This window comes from Lepus europaeus, chromosome 19 (assembly GCF_033115175.1).
Source record: "Lepus europaeus isolate LE1 chromosome 19, mLepTim1.pri, whole genome shotgun sequence".
In the NCBI taxonomy this organism is placed as follows: Eukaryota; Metazoa; Chordata; class Mammalia; order Lagomorpha; family Leporidae; genus Lepus; species Lepus europaeus.
The window spans coordinates 68,768,814-68,792,789 of record NC_084845.1 but is presented as its reverse complement, the minus strand read 5'-3'; the positions used below and the strand labels follow the sequence as shown (position 1 = coordinate 68,792,789).

General features: G+C 54.2%; 1 protein-coding gene across 2 annotated transcripts in view; it reads left to right on the top strand.

Moving 5' to 3' along the window:
- MBTPS1 (membrane bound transcription factor peptidase, site 1) overlaps positions 1-23,976 on the top strand; it is a 64,897-nt gene that overhangs the window by 24,795 nt on the left and 16,126 nt on the right. For both annotated transcript variants that reach the window (XM_062177737.1, XM_062177736.1), the window contains 9 exons: positions 652-762; positions 1,187-1,296; positions 4,498-4,614; positions 5,041-5,108; positions 7,367-7,469; positions 9,613-9,764; positions 11,353-11,514; positions 20,016-20,160; positions 23,332-23,520. In XM_062177737.1, the coding sequence (XP_062033721.1) occupies positions 652-762; positions 1,187-1,296; positions 4,498-4,614; positions 5,041-5,108; positions 7,367-7,469; positions 9,613-9,764; positions 11,353-11,514; positions 20,016-20,160; positions 23,332-23,520 (1,157 nt within the window). The remainder of the gene's footprint in view (positions 1-651; positions 763-1,186; positions 1,297-4,497; positions 4,615-5,040; positions 5,109-7,366; positions 7,470-9,612; positions 9,765-11,352; positions 11,515-20,015; positions 20,161-23,331; positions 23,521-23,976) is intronic.

The following is a 23,976-nucleotide window of genomic DNA, read 5'->3' as shown; positions in this document are numbered from 1 at the left end:
GAGTTCCCACGTCCTGTTTGCAGCAGCTTGTGCTCAGGGGACCCCTGAGGAGATGGGATGAACGCCTGCACTAAGAGGGGAGTCAGCCTCACGGAGCACCTGGCTGGGAGCGGCGGTTCCTTCCCAAGTGTTAAACAGTAGCCCCGGGAGGCTTTCTGGGTAGCTCACATCCTGTTCAGACGCTTCCCCAGCCCCCCAGCCGGCCCCTCTCTTCGTCTTGGTTCAGCCGAGCAGGCACCTGGAGCATCTGACCCACCCTGTTGCTTTCTGGGCAGGCTTTGGTCTTCGTGACTTGTCATTTTCTGTGGGTCCTACAGAGCTTTTTTTTTTTTTTTTTTTTTTGAGAGGCGAACACACAGATTGAGCTCCCATCTGCTGATTTAGTCCCCAAATGTCTGCAATGGCCAGAGCTTAGCTGAACTGAGCCTGGGAGCCGGAACTCATCACAGGCGACTTGAGTCATCACTGGTACATGCTGAGGCCTGCGTTAGCTGACCAGGGCCAGAGCCAGGGATTCTTTCCAGAAACTAATGTGAGATTCGGGACTTTTGACTACTAAGCCAGATGTCCCCCGAGTAATTAATTTTATAGACCAAAATTTGAAAGATGATTTCTCTGAATGTGATTGTTCTTGCTTTCTTTTGGAATAAGGTGCTAATGTGAGAGTTGCTGTTTTTGACACTGGGCTGAGTGAGAAGCATCCCCACTTCAAAAATGTGAAGGAGAGAACCAACTGGACCAACGAGCGAACGCTGGACGACGGTGGGTCCCAGCCTGGTGGTGGGGACGTGGTGGGTGCAGGACGGCACTGCCGTCCTCTGATGGCTTCCTAGAGCCCACAGGTTATGTTCAGCAGATACTTGGACAGACCCTGCGGTTACTCTGCCTTTTGAGATGGCAGAAGCTCTTTTGGATATCTCGGAGGACATGGGAAATGAGAGTTTTGGAGGGAGGGCCTGGTGAGAACCTCCCGTCTGGAGGAGAGCAGGGCGGCCAGACCATGGAGCAGCTCCTGTGCAGGGTGAACCAAGCAGAGGGCAGTGGGACCTGGCTGAGGCCCTCCGTGCAGGCCTCGGGGAGCACGGTCCCAGAAGTGGGGGGCTGGAGTGTTGCCTGTTGCATGCGTGGTCAGCTGTCTTTTATGGAATTGGTTTGTTTTGTTTTTGTTTTCCTGTCCGGGTAACAGGGTTGGGCCATGGCACATTCGTGGCAGGTGTGATAGCCAGTATGCGGGAGTGCCAAGGATTTGCTCCAGATGCAGAGCTTCATATTTTCAGGGTCTTTACCAATAATCAGGTAGGTGTTCTGAGGACCCCTGCAACTTCGGAGAGGGGGTATTGGGATGTGCAAAGGAGCAGTACTGCATTGGGGCAGGTGTTGAGACACAGTGGGGTAAGCTGCTGCGTGGCATGCCACATCTCACATCAGAGTACTGGTTTGGGTCCTTGCTGCTCCCGAACCCGCTCCCTGCCATCTGAGGAGTAAACTGGTGCATGGAAGGTCTGTCTCCCCCACTTTCTGTCACTCTGCCTTTGAAACAAATAATTTTTAAGATGGGTTTATCTGTTTGAAAGTCAGAGAGAGGGAGAAACAGAGACAGAGAGATCTTCCTTTTGTTGGTTCACTCCCCAGATGGCTGCGATGGCTGGGACTGGACCAGGCTAAAGGCAAGAGCCAGGAGCTTCATTTGGATCTTCTACTTGGTAGGCAGGGCCCCAGTACTTGGGCCATCTTCTCCTTTTTCCAAGCCGTTAGTAGGCAGCTGGAGTGGAGTGGAGCAGCTGGGAGACAAACGGGGAGCCCGTGCGGGATTCCAGCGTCGCAGGTGGTGGCTTTACCTGCTGCGAAGCCAGTGCTGGCCCCCAGACAAACCACCCCCCCCCCCCCCCCGTTATCCACACCTGTTGTTTGTTTGTTTGTCTGAGCTTTTAAGATTAGTCTCATTCAGTTGGTTTTGCGTAAGGGCGGCTCAGAAGAATTGTGCTTCGTTCAGATTCAGAAGGAGCGGCAGGCTTTAGGGAGCAGCTGGCTGTGGTTCTGCAGGGAGACAAGTGAAGCAGGCTGTTGTTTGTGACGTAGTGAACTGGGGCGGTCAGAAAGCCTTGTGGGTTCCTACATGCTGGGAGGAATCTCTCCCACTGATTTTTTTTCCCCAGAGAAACCTTTTACTTAATGAGTACAGATTTCATAAGTACAACTTTAGGAATATAGTGATTCTTTCCACCATACCCACCCTCCCATCCATTCTCCCACCCCACTTCCTCCTCCCTCTCCCATTCCCAGTCCCATTCTCCGTTAAGATTCGTTTTCAATTAACTTTTTACACAGAAGACCAACTATTCTAAGTAAAGATTTCAACAGTAAACTGCTTGAGAACAAGTTTTACAGTTAATTCTCATAGTGCAACTCCTGGAGGGCAGAGGTCCTGCATGGGGAGTCTGTGCACAGTGACTGCTGCTGTTCACTGAACAACGAACACTCTTGTGTGTGACGTCGTGACCACCTGAGGCCCTTGCCATGAGCTGCTGAGGCTGTGGCAGCCGTTTGAGTCCGCAGTCTCCAGTACACGCCTGTTCCCAAGCCACGCACGTCAGCGCTGCTGCGCCGCTGCTGGTGCCACCCGTGCCCCACTGCCTCTCCGCTTCTGCTCTGCCTTCTGTGTGCTCCGCTCTTCTCCATCTGTCAGCCTGACTTGGCCCTCGAGACCCCACTCGGAGGTCGCTGTGTGCAGTGATGGCTCCATTTCCACACTGCGTCCTCGTCCCCAGGCTTGCACAAGGCCTCGGTGTCTCCTTGTCCATGTCTCACTGGTGGACTCCGTGTGTGTGTGTGTGTTTGTGTGTGTGTGTTGATTGGGTTCCTCACCCTGAGGGTTGGGACTCTGTTACTGAACTCTGCCTAGCACCGCACGTCATGTCGGGTCACGTGCATTTACAACCTTTCTTCCCTCGCTCTTCACTTGGAAACGTGGGAAGGGGAAGAGGGTACTGTTGTTGTTGTTGTTGTTGTTGTTTTTGACAGGCAGAGTTAGACAGTGAGAGAGAGAGAGACAGAGAGAAAGGTCTTCCTTTTTCCGTTGGTTCACCCCCCAAGTGGCCGCCATGGCTGGTGTGTTGCGGCCGGCGCGCTGCACCTATCTGAAGCCAGGAGCCAGGTGCTTCCTCCTGGTCTCCCATGCGGGTGCAGGGGCCCAAGCTCTTGGGCCATCCTCCACTGCCTTCCTGGGCCACAGCAGAGAGCTGGACTGGAAGAGGGGCAACTGGGACAGAACTGGTGCCCCAACCGGGACTAGAACCTGGGGTGCCGGTGCCGCTGGCGAAGGATTAGCCTAGTGAGCCGCACCGCCGGCCCGAGGGTACTGTTACCTGTCTATATTTTACATGCAGTTTTTGATCATCTGATGCATTGCTCAGAGATATACCAAAAGTCAGAAGGGCCGGCATTGTGGTGTGGTGGAACTTCTGTCAGACGTGGAGTGTCCAGCAGCTTTACTCATACCCACTATACTACGATGCTGGCCCTTCTGGGAGAATTTTGATATCTTTGAGCAGTGTGTCTGCCAGTCAAAAGTTAATGAGCCTGGGAAAGCAGTGGAAGATGGCCCAAGTCCTTGGGCCCCTGCACCCACGTGAGAGACCTGGAAGAAGCTCCTGGCTCCTGGTTTCAGAGTGGTCCAGCTCCAGCCATTGTGGCCATTGGGGAGTGAACCAGCAGATGCAAGACCTCTTTCTCTGTCCCTCTCTGTAACTCTGCCTTTCTTTTTTCTTTTTCTTTTAATTCTGCCTTTTAAACAAATAAATCTTAAAAAAAAAAAAAAAAAAAAGGTCAGCCTGCCAGCCTGCCCCACCCAGAAGATTATTCGCTCACTCTATGTGTATGATATTTTTCTTAATTTCTTCTATCTCCTTAGTAGGATTTCTTTTGTCTGTGTAAGCAAATACAAATGCAGAGTCTTAGTTTTAGAAGTGTTAAAAGCAGTTCCTAAGCATTGCATTGCTTCTCGTCCTGCTGTCAACTTCACTTAGTATGTGAGAGAACTAAGTGGGGATTCATACAGTGATTTAACCTCTAGGGAGAGTGGGTAGTGTTAGCTTGAGAGAAATGAGGCTGTGGGCTGCTCCTGGTGCTGTTTATCTTTCCGTCCGCGTGGGAAGCAGGCGTGTTCGACAAACACAGGACGTTGATGGAAGTGTCTTAGGGTAAATCCTTGGCGGTGAGGGAGGCAGGAAGGTGAGGTTCTGTGCAGGGAGACATCCTGTTAGTGAGGCGCTGCACCTTGCGCCCGGAGGGCCCAGATCCCCTTTGCTGGGTTCGGCTCCAGAGACTCAGGGTTTCTGGATGTGGCATCGTACATCCCAGAGCGTACCTGAAGCTAATGACAACCATGCTGAGACATACTTCTTGCCTTGAAGAGTCCTGTTGTACCCGTAGAAATAACTGTCACAGCAGTTTGAACTTTTCACTGAAGCACTAAAAGCATTGTTTTAATGTAACTAGGTCTCATACACATCGTGGTTTCTGGATGCCTTCAACTACGCCATCTTAAAGAAGATCGATGTGCTCAACCTCAGCATCGGCGGCCCCGACTTCATGGATCATCCCTTTGTAGACAAGGTCGGTCGCGGCTGCTCGCCAGGGCTGTCCTGTGGCTGCCACCTCCAGCTTGCCCCGTTCTAGTTCCAGTGGGGTTGCTTCCCCTAACAGCCTTGTGAGGACGTGAATTCTCGTGACTTGGTGTCTCATGCCCAGTGGGTTGGAGGCCGGGAGCTGTGTTTATGAGGGGCGTGTAAGGCATCGTGGGTCCTTCTTCCCTGAACGTGGCCGGGGAGCCAGCCTGCTCTCGCACTGCACACCCCTGTGTCTGGTGTGTCCCCACCTGCGCTCCTTCCCACCTCCTGCCACTGGGCTGGCCACTGCTGTGTTTCAGGGAGCTGCTCTTCTTCTGTAGGGCTATTTTTAGAAGTTGAGAGGTTTTTTGGACAGTTATTGTTGATTGTTTGAAAGTGGTATACTTGGAGTAAATGCTTGCTGACTTTGTAGGTGTGGGAGTTGACAGCCAACAACGTGATCATGGTCTCTGCCATTGGCAATGACGGGCCTCTTTATGGGTAAGTAGCTGCTGCCGCGCTGACGGGGGATTACCTGGCTGTCTGTCTGAAACTCTGTGTCATGGGCGTTTCTACCTTGAGAACACACAGGTGCTCCCCACCAGCTTCAGCAGTTGTCAGCTCAAGGTCAGCTTCTTTCTGTTTAATTTTTTTTTTTTAAACTTCGCTACAAATAGTAATTCAGAGGCTTGAAGTTTGTATTCTAATTTCCACCCTCCATGCCCCACCCCAAAAGCAGAGTCAGTCTGCTGGGGCTGAGTAGATGCCACGGTGTTGACTCAGCTGTGCGCCAGGCACGGGGGAGGGGGAGGGGAGGGCCCTGCCTTGCTGTGGGAGACCAGTGTGAGCACAGCTGATCTCAGGGTGCAGGTGCGGAGGGCCAGGGCAGCTGAGGCGCTTCGGGAGTCGACCAGAAGGACCGGGGGAGGGAGCACAGAGCAGTGTTGTTAACAGAAGGGCACCTTTTTTTTTTAAAGACTTATTTATTTATTTGAAAGTCAGAATTACACAGAGAGAGGAGGAGAGGCAGAGAGAGAGAGGTTTTCCATCCGCTGGTTCACTCCCCAATTGGCCGCAACAACTGGAGCTGTGCCAATCTGAAGCCAGGAGCCAGGAGCTTCTTCCGGGTCTTCCACGCAGTATCAGGGGCCCAAGGACTTGGGCCATCTTCTACTACTTTCCTAGGCCACAGCAGAGAGCTGGATCGGAAGTGGAGCAGCCGGGTCTCGAACCAGACATCTGGAAAAGGCGCATGTCCGGCCAGTGCCTCTTGCTGGGATCTCTTTCTCTGGGGCCTGCACCCTGGGCCCTCTGAGACTGCAGGGCCAGCACATTTGCTGCTGCAGCTCTGCTCCCCTTTTTTTCCCCAAAGAAACCGTTTATTTAATGAGTACAAATTTCCTAAGTACCACTTTAGGAATACAGTGATTCTTCCCATCTTGTTTTGACTTACAGTCTGAGTGTTTTTATCATTATTTAAGCCATTGTAGTTTGTTTGCACGTGTAGTGCATTTGATTTTTCCCTGGCATCCTGCATCTTTCCTCCGAGGAGCTCCAGGTGAAAGTAACGGTGGCTGCCCAGGTCCTTGGGAGGAGGGCGGAGCACGCCGCAGGAGGTCGGTTGAAAGCGACTGCCTTCCTGACTGGGACAGAGGCAATGTGTGGATATGGTGTCTGTCTTCTTCTTCTTCTTTTTTCTTTTTTTTTTTTAAAGATTTATTTATTTATGGAAGTCAGAGCTACCCACAGAGAGAGGAGAGGCAGAGAGAGAGAAAGAGAGAGAGGTCTTCCATCCACTGGGTCACTCCCCAATTTGCCACAATGGCTGGAACTGCGCCGATCTGAAGCCAGGAGCTTCCTCCAGGTCTCCCACGTGGGTGCAGGGGCCCAAGGACTTGGGCCATCTTCTACTACTTTCCCTGGCCTCAGCAGAGAGCTGGATCGGAAGTGGAGCAGCCAGGTCTCAAACTGGCGACCATAGGGGATGCTGTACTTCAGGCCAGGGCATTAACCCACTGCACCATAGAGCTGGCCCCAATCTTTCTTCTTTCTTTTAAAAAGGTTATTTATTTGAAGTCAGAGTTAAAGAGAGAGAGGGAGAAACAGAGAAAGATTTTCCATCTAGTGGTTCACTCCCCTGAAAGGCTTGGGCCAGGCCGGAGCCAGGAGTCAAGAGCCAAGAGCTTCATCCAGGTCTTCGTGTGGGTGGCAGAAGTCCAACCACTTGGGTTGTCTTCTGCTGCTCTTCCCAGGCCAATAGCAGGGAGCTGGGTTGGAAGTGGAGCAGCTGAGACACAAACCAGCGCCCATATAGGATGCCAACATTGTAAGATGGTGGCTTTACCCAGAGAAATATCTCATTCAGTTGAGGGAGCAAGATGAGTCCGGGAACAATGGCAGAGTGGTGTGAGAATGTGTGATTACGTGGAGGATTGTGATCGCTTAAGTCCTGCGAGGTCCAAGGCACGGGAAGATCGGTAAAGCCTGCAGTCGTGTGGGGAGAAGTGAGTGTTGAGCCGGGCCGGAGTGTGACGACTGGCCGGGGGAGAAGGAAGAAGGGGCGTCCAGCAAGGGGCCGGCGTGAAGGGGGCGGGGAGCAGGGCCCTCCACGGGGCCACTGCGGGGAACAGCAGGCTGTTGCAGGTGCACAGGCTTGCCAAGACCCCATGAAGTCTGAGACTTTGCTGAGAGTGCTTCCCCTGTTGGAATTACGCAGCTCAAATGATTTTTCTTCCCTTGATTTTTGTGTCTCCATTTAGCACTCTGAATAACCCTGCTGATCAGATGGACGTCATTGGTGTGGGCGGCATTGACTTTGAAGACAACATCGCCCGCTTCTCCTCCAGGGGCATGACCACCTGGGTACGCTTCTCTGTTGGTTTCTCGTGGCTCCCGGCGCCGAGTGTGTCAGAGCCATCTTCTGAGGTAGACTGCCCCTCACGTTCACGACGGAGTAGTGAGACCTGGCCCTTTCTGCAGCCTCACTCTGGGAGGCCCACGGCTGCCGCTCTGGGCAGCGGGGTGCGTCTCGGAGCTGTTTCCTGGTTCTGCTTCTCTGTTTCTGACCAGCTCACTCTCTGGTGCGTTGGATGCATGCTTCCGGGTCCTAGCTAGCAGGAGGGGAGGTGGCCCTCCTTTGAGGTGGATTTTTGCTTTTGTTTTTGTTTTGTTTTTGCCTTAAGAAGAAGGAGAAGCCAATATGAACGTCTTATTATTAACTCTGCTAACATGGAAATAATTGTACTTAGCTGGACAGAATAAAGTAATTCCAACAAGGTAATAATTCAGCTGCTTGAGGTCTGATTGTGCAGCTAATTCACCCTTCTTTACCCATCAAAACAAAATTTGCTTAAAAAATCAGGTGCTCCCTCAGGGTAGAGCTCAGGTGGCTGACAGTGGCACCTGTCCCTGGTGTTCTAGATCAGATTATTTCTTGGTGCCCTAAGCTGACAGGTGCCCAGCCTGGGGTCTCAGATAAATCCCCACAAAGATTCACGACTTCCTGGGCACACTGTGGGCCTTGTCCACATGGGCAACACTCAGGGGTGGCCTTCTTGTTGGGCCGTAGGACTTGGCCGTGTCAGCTCTCCACTGCCCCTGTAGTCAGCCCCACACAGGCTCATGCACTCAGACCCCTTCTCGACTGGATCCGCTGACCTGACACCCTGGTCTGAAGTTCACTCTGTGTGCCAGACAGCCCCAGGCAGCCCCAGGCTGAGTGTGTGTCCTTATCTCTGCACCCAGCGTGTTCTGTGTTGTTAGAGACCAAGAGATAGTGCACCTGCCATTGCGTCTCTAGCTTCCCCTTCAGTGCTGTCCCTGAGCTGTGTCCTGTCTTTGACCTTTGCCAAGGGCTTCATGGTTTTGTTTTTTTTTTTTTTTCTTAAGATTAATTTTTGTTTATTTTGAAAGGGATAGTTAGACATTGAGAGAGAGAGAGAGCGAGCGCAAGCGCGAGCACTTCTGTCTGCTGGTTCACTAACCCAGATGGTCTCAACGGCAGGGGCTGGGCCAGGCCAAAGCCAGGAGCCCAGAGCTTCTTCCACGTCTTCCACATGGACGCAGGGGTCCCAGCACGTGGGCCATCTTCGGTTGCTTTCCCAGCTGCATTAGCAGGGAGCTGGATCGGAAATGGAGCAGCCAGGTCCTGAACTGGCATCCATATGGGCTGCTGGCATCTCGGGTGGAGCTTTACTTGCTGTGCTACAACGTCAGCCCCCGGGCTTGCTTTTCAGTGGCACCTGGAGAAACAGGTGTCCTCGCTCGGCCCCACGCGTGGCCCTCATTGCTTTCCTGATGCCAGGACAGGTTTACCGCCTGAAGCTGCTGTGCTTCGTTCTGACAGGGCACCAGCCGCTTGAACTTTGTGTTCTGCCTGGTTTCCAGGGAGCTTAAGCGAGCACTTACTAAAATCTTAACCCACGTTAGTTGTACAGGTGTCATCGCCATTCGGAATTTATTTCCCTTTTCACAGCGGATTGAGCGTCCAGTCACGCCCTGTACTGCTTTCCCTGTAAATCAGGCCTGGGGGTGTCTGGCAAATGATGCTGTAGGTCTCCAAATAGCCATAGGCAAAAAACAAAACTTCACAAACTCCTGTTGTAAAGAAACTTGTTTGGTTTTTTCTATTGATCATTTCACTTCTGGGCTTTCTGAGGTATTTCTCATTGTAATTTATCTAGAATGAAGCGGTCTGCAGTGTCTAGTCTTAGTGATAAGCCAGCAGTTGTAGTCTTTCAGCTTAGCACAACTGGAGTGTTTGTTTTTAGTTGCTGTATAGCCTTGCTGTTGAGCCGGCCGTTGGGACACATACTGCGAGTGCTGTGGTTCTCTGCACATTGTCTAAGCTTGTTTCTGGTTTGCAGTGGATTTTGATGTGATGCTGCTGTCTCACCCAGGTGACACTGTCGCTAAGTCACACACACTTCTGCTCTGAGTTTGTTCACGCGTCACCACCTGTAGCCAATGTGTGCAATGTAGAAACTGAGCTGCTTTTTATCCATAGGAACTACCAGGAGGCTATGGCCGTGTGAAACCTGACATTGTCACCTATGGCGCTGGAGTGCGGGGTTCTGGCGTGAAAGGCGGGTGCCGGGCTCTCTCGGGGACCAGCGTTGCCTCTCCAGTGGTGGCAGGTGCCGTCACCTTGTTGGTGAGGTGAGTGTTTGCCCCCGGGACGGCAGCGCCAACAGCAGGGCAGGTGCACTCAGGCCCACAGAGCAGGAGCGGAGTTTGCTCTGCCCGAACTGGACTTGGTGGTTGGGTGATGCTGCGTCTTCATCTCTGTGAAAGTGGGGAGGCCCTTGCTCTCTGGTTAGGTGGTGTGTGTGTGGGCACCGTGTAAACCAATGCGAGCCGCAGGTGCAGGGCAGGGGCGGGCTGCCCGCTACGCTCGTGTTCCGTTGGGGTTTGTTTTTTCATGTGGATGTGCTAGAAGTGTGCTTTGTAGCCACACAAATGTGTGTATCAGGTAAGGTGTTTTCTGCCACCTCCTCCCTTTCCTCAGGGACTATTTTTTTAAGTTTTTATTTTATTTATGTGAAAGGCAAAATTGCAGAGAGAAAGGGAGAGATGAGTTCTTCCACTTGCTGAGTCGTTTCTCAAATGGCCACAACAGCCAGGATTGGACCAGGCCGAAGCCAGAGCCTGCTGTTTCCAGCGGGAGTGGAGATACTGGTTCACTGCTCACCTGCTGTGGTTGTTAGCAGGCAGTGAGCATTCTGGCTTCAGCACTGGGCCCATCACAACTCCGGGCTGTGAGTGGGGAGATGCGGAGGCTGTGTTTCCATCCCCAAGTACAGGTATTTTCAGCATCAAGGAAACCTGTCACTCTGCTCATCTCCTGCAGCGGATTAAAATGCCACGGTGACTGTTGAGAAGTACTTCTGTGGCTTGACAGTAGCTCACAATGGGAGCCAGGCAACAAGGAAGCCGGACCTAACCTTTGGTTTTGCTTTATGGCAGGAGGAGGGGAAGACTGTTGACCTATAGATTTCAGCAGTTCTTTTATTCTCCCATTAAGAATTAATCCTCCTTTATCTCCCGGTACTTCCTGTGTGCCAGGCGTCCATTTAGAAAGCAAACACCATCTGGAGGAGCGTGTGGGGCCTTGGGGAGTTTTCCTCTGCCTGCTGTCCACCCCTCCACTTCGGGGTTAAAATGTATTTGTGTGTACAGTGCACAGGTTTACAGGAATGGGTGATTAAGGCCGGTGTGGCTGACTAAGCCCCAGCCACGTAGCGCTCTGGAGGTAGCCTGGGGTCTGCCCTGGGCTCTGAGGTGTTCTCTGCCAAGGCTAGCCATCCCACACACCCTCCAGATCTGGAAACAGAAAAGGCCAGGCCCCCTCGAGTCCCTGAGACCTGTGCCTCCTGCCTCGCGCTCCTCCCCAGGCTCCATCTGGGTGCTCTTTCTTCTCCTCCCTTCCCAGCCGGCCCCTCCCCTGGGAAGTCTGTGCCCTTCACCTGCACTTGGCTCCTGCAGCCTGTGTGGTCACGTGAGTTGACGTTCTAGGAGAGTATGTCTTGGCATAAACAATGACCCGTCAGTCCCAGTCAGAACAGCCATGTGGACCAGGTTCGGCCCTGAGGCAGGCACCACAGGAAGGCTGTGTCCTGTGTGGGCTCCACCAAAGATGCCCCGTTAGGTGGGAAACAGGATTGGAGGCTGCGTGTTTGCCGCTGGGGACGGTCTGATGTTCCGTGTGTTACTGAGACAAAACGAGCCTGTGTTTGCTTCCCCGCAGCACAGTCCAGAAGCGTGAGCTGGTGAACCCTGCCAGCATGAAGCAGGCCCTGATAGCGTCGGCGCGCAGGCTTCCTGGGGTCAACATGTTTGAGCAAGGCCACGGCAAGCTCGATCTGCTCCGAGCCTACCAGATCCTCAACAGCTACAAGCCACAGGCGAGGTCGGTACGCCGGCTTCTCGGTCGGCCTTTGCTTCTTCCCGGCCTGTCCTCAGAACCCCGGGCGATCACTCCCCACACGGCACTCGGGAGCTCCGTGGGAGCCTGCTGCCGCTGGGGTGCTGGCCGGCCGGCCTCCGGACTCCTCTGAACTCAGAGATGCTCTGCTGTGTCTGATATGGTTGGTTCAACTAGTGACCTCCTTGACAGTTTTTTTTTCAGAAGTGATCTTAGGTTTACTTAAATAGTTCTCTCATACCCTCTGGCTGGCTTCCCCTCGTGTAGTTACTGGAATGAATGAGTTCACGTTGATCATGTGTCACTGTGAAGCCACACACCACTCTCATTCTGCCACTTCGCCCCTTTGGCTTTTTTCTGGCCCAGGATCCAGGCCCAGCGATGTGCTTTTTGTTACCTTGGTTCCCTCTGACCTCTTGTTCTGAACTGGACTCCTGTGGACATGCTGCTTGCCTCTTAGACTGTCCTTTGGTGTGGGTTTATCTGGTGTTTCCTCACGATGATCTTACCTATGCGTTTCTGAAAACAAACCTTTGCTTTGAGATGATTTCAGCATTACAACAGAGCTTCCCAGATAGCACAAAACTGAGAGCCCGTAAGACCCAGCTTTCGCCGGCGTTAACGTCGTAGGAACACAGAGCAAGCCTCAGAACCAGGCTAGCACCGGCACACAGAGCAGCCTCAGAACCAGGCTAGCACTGGCACACAGAGCAAGCCTCAGAACCAGGCTAGCACCGGCACACAGAGCAGCCTCAGAACCAGGCTAGCACCGGCACACAGAGCAAGCCTCAGAACCAGGCTAGCACCGGCACACAGAGCAAGCCTCAGAACCAGGCTAGCACCAGCACACAGAGCAAGCCTCAGAACCAGGCTGGCACCGGCACACAGAGCAGCCTCAGAACCAGGCTAGCACCGGCACACAGAGCAAGCCTCAGAACCAGGCTAACACCAGCACACAGAGCAAGCCTCAGAACCAGGCTAGCACCGGCACACAGAGCAGCCTCAGAACCAGGCTAGCACCGGCACACAGAGCAGCCTCAGAACCAGGCTGGCACCGGCACACAGAGCAGCCTCAGAACCAGGCTGGCACCGGCACACAGAGCAGCCTCAGAACCAGGCTGGCACCGGCACACAGAGCAGCCTCAGAACCAGGCTGGCACCGGCACACAGAGCAGCCTCAGAACCAGGCTGGCACCGGCACACAGAGCAGCCTCAGAACCAGGCTGGCACCGGCACAGCCCTGTGCACTGAGTGCAGCCTTAGTTGGGATCCGACGTCGTCCTCGTCAGGGCCGCCTTGTGGTCTAGGACCCAGCCCGAGACCCCGAGCTGTGCTCAGTTCCCTGTCTGCCCAGTGCCCTACCGGGGGTCATTCTTCTGTCTCCTCCAACTTCTCACGGCGGCGCTGACTGTCCTCATCTGAGGAGCCTGCGTCAGCCTGTGCCAGGGTGGGATTAGGTGTCCGAGAGGTTGATGGGAAAGGCAGTGCCTGGGAAGAAGAGAGGACAGAAGTGGGGAGAGGTGGGAGAGATCAGTGCTGCAGTCCCCTGTCACGGGAGCACAGAGCCCTGTGGGGACAGGCCTGCCCTAGGCCATCTCTGCTCAGTCACTGAGTAGAGGAGCAGCCTGGGGAGGTGGCCCTGGCCAGTGGTGGAGGGGCCAGAGGGTCCAGGCGTGTCACATGGTCAGTGGTGGAGTCAGAGGATCCAGGCGTGTCACGTGGTCAGCGGTGGAGGGGCCAGAGGGTCCAGGCGTGTCACGTGGTCAGCGGTGGAGGGGCCAGAGGGTCCAGGCGTGTCATGTGGTCAGCGGTGGAGGGTCCAGAGGGTCCAGGCGTGTCACGTGGTCAGTGGTGGAGGGGCCAGAGGGTCCAGGCGTGTCACGTGGTCAGTGGTGGAGGGGCCAGAGGGTCCAGGCGTGTCACGTGGTCAGTGGTGGAGGGTCCAGACGTGTCACGTGGTCGGGTGGAGGAGCCAGAGGGTCCAGGTGTGTCACGTGGTCAGTGGTGGAGTCAGAGGATCCAGGCGTGTCACGTGGTCAGTGGTGGAGGGTCCAGAGGGTCCAGACGTGTCATGTGGTCAGTGGTGGAGGGTCCAGAGGGTCCAGGCGTGTCATGTGGTCAGTGGTGGAGGGGCCAGAGGGTCCAGGCGTGTCACGTGGTCAGTGATGGAGGGGCCAGAGGGTCCAGGCGTGTCACGTGGTCAGTGGTGGAGGATCCAGGGGTCCAGGCGTGTCATGTCATCAGTGGTGGAGGGGCCAGAGGGTCCAGGCGTCTCACGTGGTCAGCGGTGGAGGGTCCAGAGGGTCCAGGCGTGTCACGTGGTCAGTGGTGGAGGGGCCAGAGGGTCCAGGCGTGTCACATGGTCAGTGGTGGAGGGGCCAGAGGGTCCAGGCGTGTCACGTGGTCAGTGGTGGAGGGGCCAGAGGGTCCAGGCGTGTCACGTGGTCGGGTGGAGGAGCCAGAGGGTCCAGGTGTGTCACGTGGTCAGTGGTGGAGGGGCCAGAGGGTCCAGGCGTGTCACATGGTCAGTGGTGGAGGGGCCAGAGGGTCCAGGCGTGTCACGTGGTCAGTGGTGGAGGGGCCAGAGGGTCCAGGCGTGTCACGTGGTCGGGTGGAGGAGCCAGAGGGTCCAGGCGTGTCACGTGGTCAGTGGTGGAGGGGCCAGAGGGTCCAGGCGTGTCACATGGTCAGTGGTGGAGGGTCCAGAGGTCCAGGCGTGTCACGTGGTCAGAGGTGGAGGGTCCAGAGGTCCAGACGTGTCGTGTGGTCAGTGGTGGAGGGGCCAGAGGGTCCAGGCGTCTCACGTGGTCAGCGGTGGAGGGGCCAGAGGGTCCAGGCGTGTCACGTGGTCAGTGGTGGAGGATCCAGGGGTCCAGGCGTGTCATGTCATCAGTGGTGGAGGGGCCAGAGGGTCCAGGCGTGTCACGTGGTCAGTGGTGGAGGGTCCAGAGGTCCAGGCGTGTCACGTGGTCAGTGGTGGAGGGTCCAGAGGTCCAGGCGTGTCACGTGGTCAGCGGTGGAGGATCCAGGGGTCCAGGCGTGTCATGTCATCAGTGGTGGAGGGTCCAGAGGGTCCAGGCGTGTCACGTGGTCAGTGGTGGAGGGGCCAGAGGGTCCAGGCGTGTCACATGGTCAGTGGTGGAGGGTCCAGAGGGTCCAGGCGTGTCACGTGGTCAGTGGTGGAGGGTCCAGAGGTCCAGACGTGTCACGTGGTCAGTGGTGGAGGGTCCAGAGGGTCCAGGTGTGTCACGTGGTCAGCGGTGGAGGGGCCAGAGGGTCCAGGCGTGTCACGTGGTCGGGTGGAGGAGCCAGAGGGTCCAGGCGTGTCACGTGGTCAGCGGTGAAGGGGCCAGATTGTCCAGACGTGTCACGTGGTCAGTGGTGGAGTCAGAGGATCCAGACGTGTCATGTGGTCAGTGGTGGAGGATCCAGGGGTCCAGGCGTGTCACGTGGTCAGTGGTGGAGGGGCCAGAGGGTCCAGGCGTGTCACGTGGTCAGTGGTGGAGGGTCCAGAGGGTCCAGGCGTGTCACGTGGTCAGTGGTGGAGGGTCCAAAGGGTCCAGACGTGTCACGTGGTCAGTGGTGGAGGGGCCAGAGGGTCCAGGCGTGTCACGTGGTCAGTGGTGGAGGGTCCAGAGGGTCCAGGCGTGTCACGTGGTCGGGTGGAGGAGCCAGAGGGCGGCAGTGGGGGTGTTAGCGGGAGACAGGTACAGGTCCGCTCCCGGGCCGTGGCTGTCGTCTGCCAGGTCTCACCCTGGCAGCTGCGGTTTTCCCTGTGTGGCTGCTCAGTGTCTGGAAATCCACTCTGAGAAGATGGCGTTTCTCGACTTCTGCTCGTCGGTTTCAGCGTCTCTTGGTGGCTCCTGCCTGTGATGCCTCCCCTGAGGCGCCTGACGACGTTCTGTTTCCCTCGTTCCTTCTGCACGTGGTGCCTGGAAGTTTGCCAGAAGGAAGGGCCGTCTTTTCTCCCCACTTACTCCGGTACTGGTATCAGGGTGGGCTCCTGGATACTTATTTCACTCTGGATTGTAACTCATTCACACCATTTAATTTGTTGTTCGGATTGTCCCAGAGCGGCTGTTGGGAGCCCCTTCTCGTGACCTCTGTCTCTTCTCAGCGTGTGCCTGCCTCCCTCTGAGCACGTGTGGCACCGCACGATGTGCCTTCATGGGTGCGCGTGCTCCAGCCCTCGCGTCGTTCTCCCTCAGGCAGCTCTGTTCCTTTCACCGCAGGACAGTAATGAATGGCTGCCACGCACCGCTGTGGTAACGCGCGGTTTGGCTTATTCTTGAACTCCCTCGCGCACGTCCGTGGAAGGCAGAGCGTTGCTGCAGACGGTCAGTGGCCCTTCGCTGTCCTCCTGTGAAGGTGTCCTGGGCGTCACTTGGTTTGCACAGTGCTTCTGCCCCCTTTTTACAGCTGCATCCTCCGAGTGGCCACTATTGATCCACCCACCAGTCTACGCGTGAGTGTGCGTGTGAGTGTACGTGTGTGTGAGTGTGAGTGTGCGTGTGGGTGTACGTGTGTGTACCTGTGAGTGTGAGTGCACGTGTGTGTACATGTGAGTGAGTGTGCGTGTGAGTGTGTGTGGGTGTACGTGCGTGTGAGTGCACATGTGAGTGTGGGTGTATGTGTGGGTGTACGTGTGTTTACCTGTGAGTGTGAGTGCGTGTGGGTGTACGTGTGTGTACCTGTGAGTGTGCGTGTACGTGTGCGTGTGAGTGTGTGTGGGTGTACGTGCGTGTGGGTGTACATGTGAGTGTGGGTGTATGTGTGGGTGTACGTGTGAGTGTTTTACTTTCCTGCTGGTTCACTCTCAGGAAACCTGGGAGCCCAGCGCTCCGTTCCGAGCTCCATGTCGGTGCCAAGCACTCAGTGTGCGCCACCCGCTGCTGCTTCCCAGGCTGCCCGTGGGCGGGAATCTAGTTGGAGTGGGGCCGGATGGGAAGCCCGGCGCCGTTAGAGGACGTGGGTGTCCTAACCAGTGTCTTCAGCACTGTGCCAAGTGCCTGCCCCTGCTTAGGTGTGGTTTAAGTTGTTCCTAACCTTTTTTTTATATAGATGTATTTATTTTATTTAAAAGGCAGAGTTAAAGAGACGCAGAGGCAGAGAGAGGGAGAGAGCTCTTCTATCCACTGGTTCACTCTAGATGGCTTTAACAACCTGAGCTGTGCTGATCTGAAGCCAGGAGCCAGGGGCTTCTTCCAAGTCTCCCATGCGGGTGCAGGGGCCCAAGGACTTTGGGCCATCTTCTATCACTTTCCCAGGCCACAGCAGGGAGCTGGATCGGAAATGGAGCAGCCAGGACTAGAACCAGCGCCCATGTGGGATGCTGGCAGCACAGGCAGTGGCTTTACCCGCTACGCCGCAGTGCTGGCCCGTTTCCAACCTTTTGTAATTAGGAACTGTAGCAGTGAATAGCTTGTGTCTGTATCTTACTTTTGTTAGCTGTGTTTGTTCAGGTTAAATTCCTGGAAGTGGCATTGCTGGACCTTGCTGTGTTCCCTTCCAGAGGGCTGGGAACGCACCTGCCAGCCTCCCCAGCAGTCTGAGTGTGCCTCTCACGGAAGCCTCATCCGCACCATTTTCTGTCACTCGTTCCTCCGGCCAGCCTGACAGGAGACAGATGGCGTCTCAGTGTGGTTTGATGTGCATGTGGGCGAGTTTAAATACTTGTGTTTCAGGGCCATCTTAAAATCTTCATTGTGAGTTACCTGCTCATTTATTTTCCACGTTTTTCTTTGGGGTGTTGAGTCACTGTGTTTTTAAGAGTTCTTTAAGTCTCAGAGCCGTGGTCGGTGAGGTGTGCTGTGCTCTTTCTCCAGCTTGCCGCTGTTTTCTGACTGTATGTACAGTGTTTTTCACCGGGTAGTGTTGTTTTTTTTAAATAGTCAGATTTGTCTTTCTGTTGTTGTCCTTGTTGCCTTTGGATACTGAGAACCAGAAAGCTTTTTGCTCCACTGAGCAAAGGAAAAGAGATTCACCCTTGTTTTCTTTTCTTTCTTTCTTTCTTTTTTTTTTTTTTTTTTTTTTGACAAGCAGAGTGGATAGTGAGAGAGAGAGATAGAGAGAAAGGTCTTCCTTTTTGCCGTTGGTTCACCCTCCAATGGCCGCTGCGGCTGGTGCATCATGCTGATCCGAATCCAGGAGCCAGGTGCTTCTCCTGGTCTCCCATGCAGGTGCAGGGCCCAAGCACTTGGGCCATCCTCCACTGCCTTCCAGGGCCATAGCAGAGAGCTGGCCTGGAAGAGGGGCAACCGGGACAGAATCTGGCGCCCCGACCGGGACTAGACCCGGTGTGCCGGCGCCTCAAGGCGGAGGATTAGCCTGTTAAGCCACGGCGCCGGCCCACCCTTGTTTTCTTTAGAACTTGTTTGCTTTCTTGCATTTACTTGAAAGTCCCTGAACCGTTTGGAGTTTATTCTTGTGTATGGTGTGAAATATGGATCTAAGTTTTTCTTTAGTTAAATGGCCACTTGTTTCTTACAGCTCCCTTTATTAAAAAGTTGGTCTTTGCCCTAGTGGCCTGGGAATGCTGCGTGTCGTCATCACGACTAGGTTTCACGTGCAGCAGGGTCTGGCTCTGGGCTCCCTGAGTGCCGGAGATGCTTGCTAGGACGAGCTCAGAAGGACTTCGCAGTGCTGAGTGACTACTCTGTCCAAGAGCCGAAACCTTGTCTACCAGGAGGGTTCATGGCTGTCTTCCTGTAGGTTTGCTCAGTTCTTGGTAAGTTCAGTATTTCGTCCTATGGGGGGTGGTACCCACCACGTTGTTGATTTCATCTCTGTGTTAAAGTGCGGTGCTCCCTGAGTTAGTGTTGAGTTAGTTACACCACGTTTCCCCGAGCATCCTGTGGAGAGAGACATCTTGTCTCTCCCTGCCAGTTCTTATTAACTGTTTCTGTCTGGTTGCTTTGGCTGGTGTCTCTAGCGCAGGGTTGAGTAGGAGCAGAGAGGGTTTGTCGTCCCTGACCTCTGTACAGATGCCTCTGTTTCCCATTAAATATGGTGTTGGCTTCGCAACTGCATTGCGCACATTTTATCATGGCAAAAGATCCTTCACCAAGTCTGTCTTTGGTGTGTTTTTCATCACAATTGTGCAAGGAATTCTGCAGTGTTTTTCAGCGTTTATAATCATGTGAATATTGTGTTCTTATTAATATGGTATATAGTATTAATTAATTTCTTAATATTGAACCAACCGTACTTCTAAAATAAGTCCTTTATCACAGTGTATTGTTTGTCTCTTAGGGTATTGGATCCTGTTTGCTAGTGGTGACTTCTTGGTTGTATCTTAATCCCGTTGTTTACAGAGCGTGGGTGCCAGGAAAATGTAGAAACCTGTCTCAGGCAGCGCAGGTGCCTTTGCTGAGTCTTCAGTTGTAACCACGTGGCTAACCCACTCAAGATTTTTAAACTTGGTGATATCTATTTATTTCTTTTTTATTTGAAAGGCACAGGGAGAGAGAGAGATCTTGTGTCCACTGGTTCACTCCCCAAATGTCCACAATGGCCAGGGTTGGGCCAGACTGAAACCAGGAGTCAGGAGCTTCTTTTGGGTCTCCCACGAGGGTGCAGGGGCCCAAGGACTTGAGCCATCTTCTACTGCTTTCCTGAGCACAGCAGCAGGGAACTGGAAGTGGACCAGCCGGGACTAAAACCGGTACCCGTATGGGATGCTTTACCCACAATGCCACAATACTGGGTGATATCTATTTTAATATTGATTATAACTGCCTATGCAAATCATAGTATCCATGAGAGCACTCTGCTTGGTTTTGTATCTAGTAATTCAGTCGGCCCAGACCTAATGACCTAACAGAAAGTTCTCCCTGTGTGGTCGATGTCTGAGCTGGGCTGGTCCTCCTCTGAGAGAGAGCAGTCTCCTGCCCGCTGAACTCAGGGCCGCTTGATGAGCCGGATTCATGTGCGCCTGGTGCTCCCAGTGAGAACAGCTTGGCTTCCTGTCTGTCTGTCACCAGAGCTGCCTTGGGAATGAGGCCAACCCAGCACACGTTCATTTCCGACGTGAGGAAGCATGAAACAAAGCAGTGCAGGACACTTGGGTCAGCTCTTGACCAGTTTGTCCAGCCCTCTGAAACAGGCTCGGCACGTTGCTGGGGGACTGTCAAGGCTCAGCCTAGATGAGTGTGTGTGTGGTCGTCTGCTGGCTAAGGGCATCACAGGCAGGATGCCCAGGGGATCTGTACGGGAGGAGGACACCTCAGGTGGAGCGCGTGAAGTGCAGGCGTAGGCTGTCCTGAGCCCGCCTGCCCTCCCTCCCACAGGCACACTGCCTGCTTCTTCCCAAGGAGGGCCCCTTGCGATCACGTCCAGGAGGTGTTCCCCGGCACTGTGCTGTGCGCGCACCTGCTCTGGCCAAGGGAGGGACTTGTGCAGCGCAGGTGTGCCGTGCTCCTTCCTGCACACTTGTGTTGCTTCTTTGCAGTCTTTTTTAACGTGGTCTACTGTATTCTCTGTTTCAGCTTGAGCCCGAGCTACGTAGATCTGACTGAGTGTCCCTACATGTGGCCCTACTGCTCCCAGCCCATCTACTATGGAGGAATGCCGACAATTGTTAATGTCACCATCCTCAACGGCATGGGAGTGACAGGAAGAATTGTAGATAAGGTGAAACTTCTCTCTGACATGCTCTCTGACTTGACGGTGAACTTGGACAAGGCCGTAGTGTCTCAGCTGAACTGACAGAGGGACCAGGGCTCTTGGAAGTGGTGGTTTGACCTTCAGTCGTTGCAGAGGAAGTCAGGGTGTGGATTCAGGAATCAGTTTTACCTTTGTGCTGTTATCCTGAGTTTGGCTCCTACACTGGATTCTTCGTCTGCACCCTTTCCCATCTATAAATAAAGGCCTGATTGTAGTTACTTTATTCCTTAATTTGAATGAATGAAACTTTTTGTTTGGAAGATGTCTTTCTTTTGAATTTTGTTTTTATGATTTTTTAAGAAATGCCTCGTAGACATGACAACAACAAAGGCTAGGAAGCCAGAACAGACGGGGCACTTCCAGCCCGGCAGACTCATGCGGCCGCTGTTTAGAACTCTCTTTTTCTGGGCCTTATCTGAAATGCGTGTTATCTTTGTGTGGTGGGCAGAATTTTACAGTCTGTCTTTGGTTCTCATTAAGTTGTAAGGATTTAAAACCATGGTGCCAGGGTCCCTTGCTCGAACAGCTGGTGGTTTTCAGCTGTGGACATTTCGCTGGCTGTCTCTGCACATATGGCTCTTGTGTTTCGTTCACATGAGTCCTTGGCTTGGAATCCTGCAGCCGGGGCCTGAGTGTTGCCCGGGCTTTGGCTTCACCTCCTGCCGGTGGCGTTCAGGGTGAGCACCTCTGCCGTGCCTGCTCTGGCTGATGGATCTTTTTCTGTGTCCGTGTTTTAACTCTATGAAATAAATTTTTTATGTTGGGATGTAATACACAGAATTCACCCTGTCAGGTTAAGCAGTTCGGTGGTTTTCAGTGTGTGCCCAAGGTTGTGCCCACATTTTGCCCCAGCCAGACTCAGTTTCCATTGCTGATGCTCGTGGGCTTGCCTGCTTTGTGCATTCCTGGCCGTGGGCTCGGGCGCTGGGTCTCCCTCTGTGCCTGGCTTTCCCCGTGCAGCACACGCTCTTCCGTGCTGCATCCTTCTGTGCCGAGTCACGTGCCGGGGCCCGGGGGTGGACGGGCCTCGCTGCGTTGATCCGTGCGTCCTCTGTGGGCACTTGGCTTTCCCGGGTGATAGCTCTCCTGGCGGGGTGGGCTTGGGTGGTCAAGGCATTTTGCTTGGTGGCTTTCTGGAGGACTAAAGAACGATAATCTCTACTTAGGAGAGTGGTTATTTTTAAAATTGTTCAGTTTATTTTATTATTTGAAAGGCAGAGACAGCCAGAGATCTCCTGTCTGCCGATTCACTCCCCGGTGTCCAGAACATCTGGGCCTGGGCCAGACTGAAGCCAGGAGCCGGAACTCAGTCTGGGTCTGAGTGGTAAGGACCCAGGTCCTGGAGCCGTCGCTTGTTGCCTCCCAGGGTGTGCATTAGCAGGGAGCTGGGATTGGAAGCAGAGTCGGTCACACAGCCAGGCGTCTGGTGCCGACGTGGGCCTCCCCGGTGACCTACCCCTGCCTGGCGGTGCATCGGCCCAGCTTACAGTGAGGGGCAGAGTAGGCGCTCTGTGATGTGCCTGTCACTCCTGGTTGTGAGGTGCCTGCTTCCCAGCCTCCCTCCCGTGTCCCCGTGGGAATCGCCGTTCCTCCATGGCCCCCTTGCTGTTGGGACCAGGGGTGTTCCTCAGCACTGATGGGGTCTTCCCAGCACAGAGTGGCCCGTTGCTGCGCTCTCTGTCACAGTCCCCGAGCTCAGGGTTTCCTTTCCCGTTAATGGCCATTATGCTGGAGTCTCTGCGGTTTTTTTCTTCTGTAAAATTCATGTTGATGAATTTTTGTCTTGTGATTTCTTCTGTTGTTTCGAAGATTTGAAACTCAGTCCTCCCGAGGCACAGTAAGATGTCACTTGTGTTTTTTGTGACTGATTTTATTTTAAATAACGATTGACTATTGAGGTTCTCCATCTACGCTGATTCGATGCGTGGTGTAAGAAATGGATAAAAAGTTAGCTGTGTCTCCCTTCCTAGCCAGTGGTCCCAGGAGCGTTCCTTCCTCATTGCTGGTGATGCTGTCCTGCACATATTTGTATTTTGCCGATTGTTTTTAATGTGCTGACTCACTTGGGGAGTGTGTTCTTGGTGTGTGGCTTGTGAGGAAAGGAGTCGTCCGTGTGGAGTATGGACTGATGGTAGTGGCAAGTGTGCGTCCGCTCCAGGTGCTCTGCTCTCTCCAGAGCCGGGAGGGGAGCGGGGCAGTCACCTGATGCCCTGCCAGCGCCCCCGCCCGCCTGCTTTGGAGCTCCACTGGGGACAGATGGCAGCACTGCCATTTCGTTCCTTTCAGTTAATGGGATTCTCTCGTCTTACACGTAGCTGGGATCTGCTTCAGACCTGACAGGTGGCCTGCTCCTAGTTCTCTTATCAAACCAGTTCCTTGTCAAGGGTCTTGTGCTAATGCCCCCTGTAACAGTGGGGAAGGGGTCCCTGAGGTTGCGGCTGTCAGCAGCAGTGGGTCCTGGCCTTTCCAAGTGGGCCTGCTCCAAGGGTCCTCAGGGGACTTTGGTTGTAGGTTTCCTAGTAAATGTATTTCTTCTTCTTTTTAAAAGTGTGTTTACTGAGTTGAAAGGCAGAGTGACAGATAAGGAGAGACAGAAACACAAAGAACAAGAGATCTTCTCTCCACTGGTTCATTCCCCCAAGTGGCTACAATGACCAGGGCTGGGCAAGGCTGAAGCCAGGAGCTAGGACCTTCATCCACGTCTCCCATGTGGGGAGGAAGGGCCCAAGCACTTGAACTGTTGTCCACTGCCTTCCCAGATGCATTCACAGGGAGCTGGATCAGAAGCAGAGCAGCGAAGACTCAAACCAACGCTCTGATATGGGATGCCAGCCCTGCAAGTGTGGCTTAACCTGCTGCTCCACGGTGCCAGCCCCAGTATCTATATTTTCATTTTGGCTCATTTAATGGAATAGAGTTCCAGACTCCTGGCTTCAGCCTGGCCCAGCCCTGACCATGGTGGCCATTTGGGGAGTGAACCAGTAGTTGTAAGATCTCCCTCTGTTTCTCCCTCTCTGTCACCCTGCCTTTCAAATAAATAAAAGGAATCTTTCTAAAAACGGGTGTAGGTAATCTAGGAATTGAGGTTTATCTGGTTGCCGCCTGTTTCAGTCTCTGCTTGGTTCCTTCTTCCTGCAGCCCGACTGGCAGCCCTATCTGCCCCAGAATGGGGACAACATCGAGGTTGCCTTCTCTTACTCTTCGGTGTTATGGCCTTGGTCCGGCTACTTGGCTGTCTCCATTTCTGTGACCAAGAGAGCGGCGTCCTGGGAAGGAATTGCCCAGGGCCACGTCATGGTCACCGTCGCTTCCCCCGCGGAGATGGAGGTAAGGACCCAGGAAGCATCTCCTCCTCGCCTTTTACCGCCCCCGCCCGGGTGCTGAGAGTCGCAGGGTCACGCGCGGCTGGCAGGCAGGCTCAGCCCTGCTTCCTTGGTTATGCAGGCCTTGAGGGCAACGGGGGTGGAAAAGCCAACCTGGTGAGTGAGTGCGGTGCTTCCTGTTCTGGTGGCTGTGCCATGCACCGGGCTCTTCTTTCTGAGACTCTGAGAGGCCAGGTGGCAGAGGTGAGAGACGAGGTCCTGCAACAGCTGAGGCTGAGCCAGGGGAAGCCAGCAGTCAGGAACGCCAGTCTGTGCTGCTGGACGGGGGCAGGCCCTGAGCACTTGGGCGCTCTGCTGCCGCTTCCCCAGGCACATTAGGAGCTGGAGCAGACACAGGGCCTCCAGGGTGGGAACCGGTGCTCATGTGGGATGCTGGCATTTCACCCGCCGACCACACTGC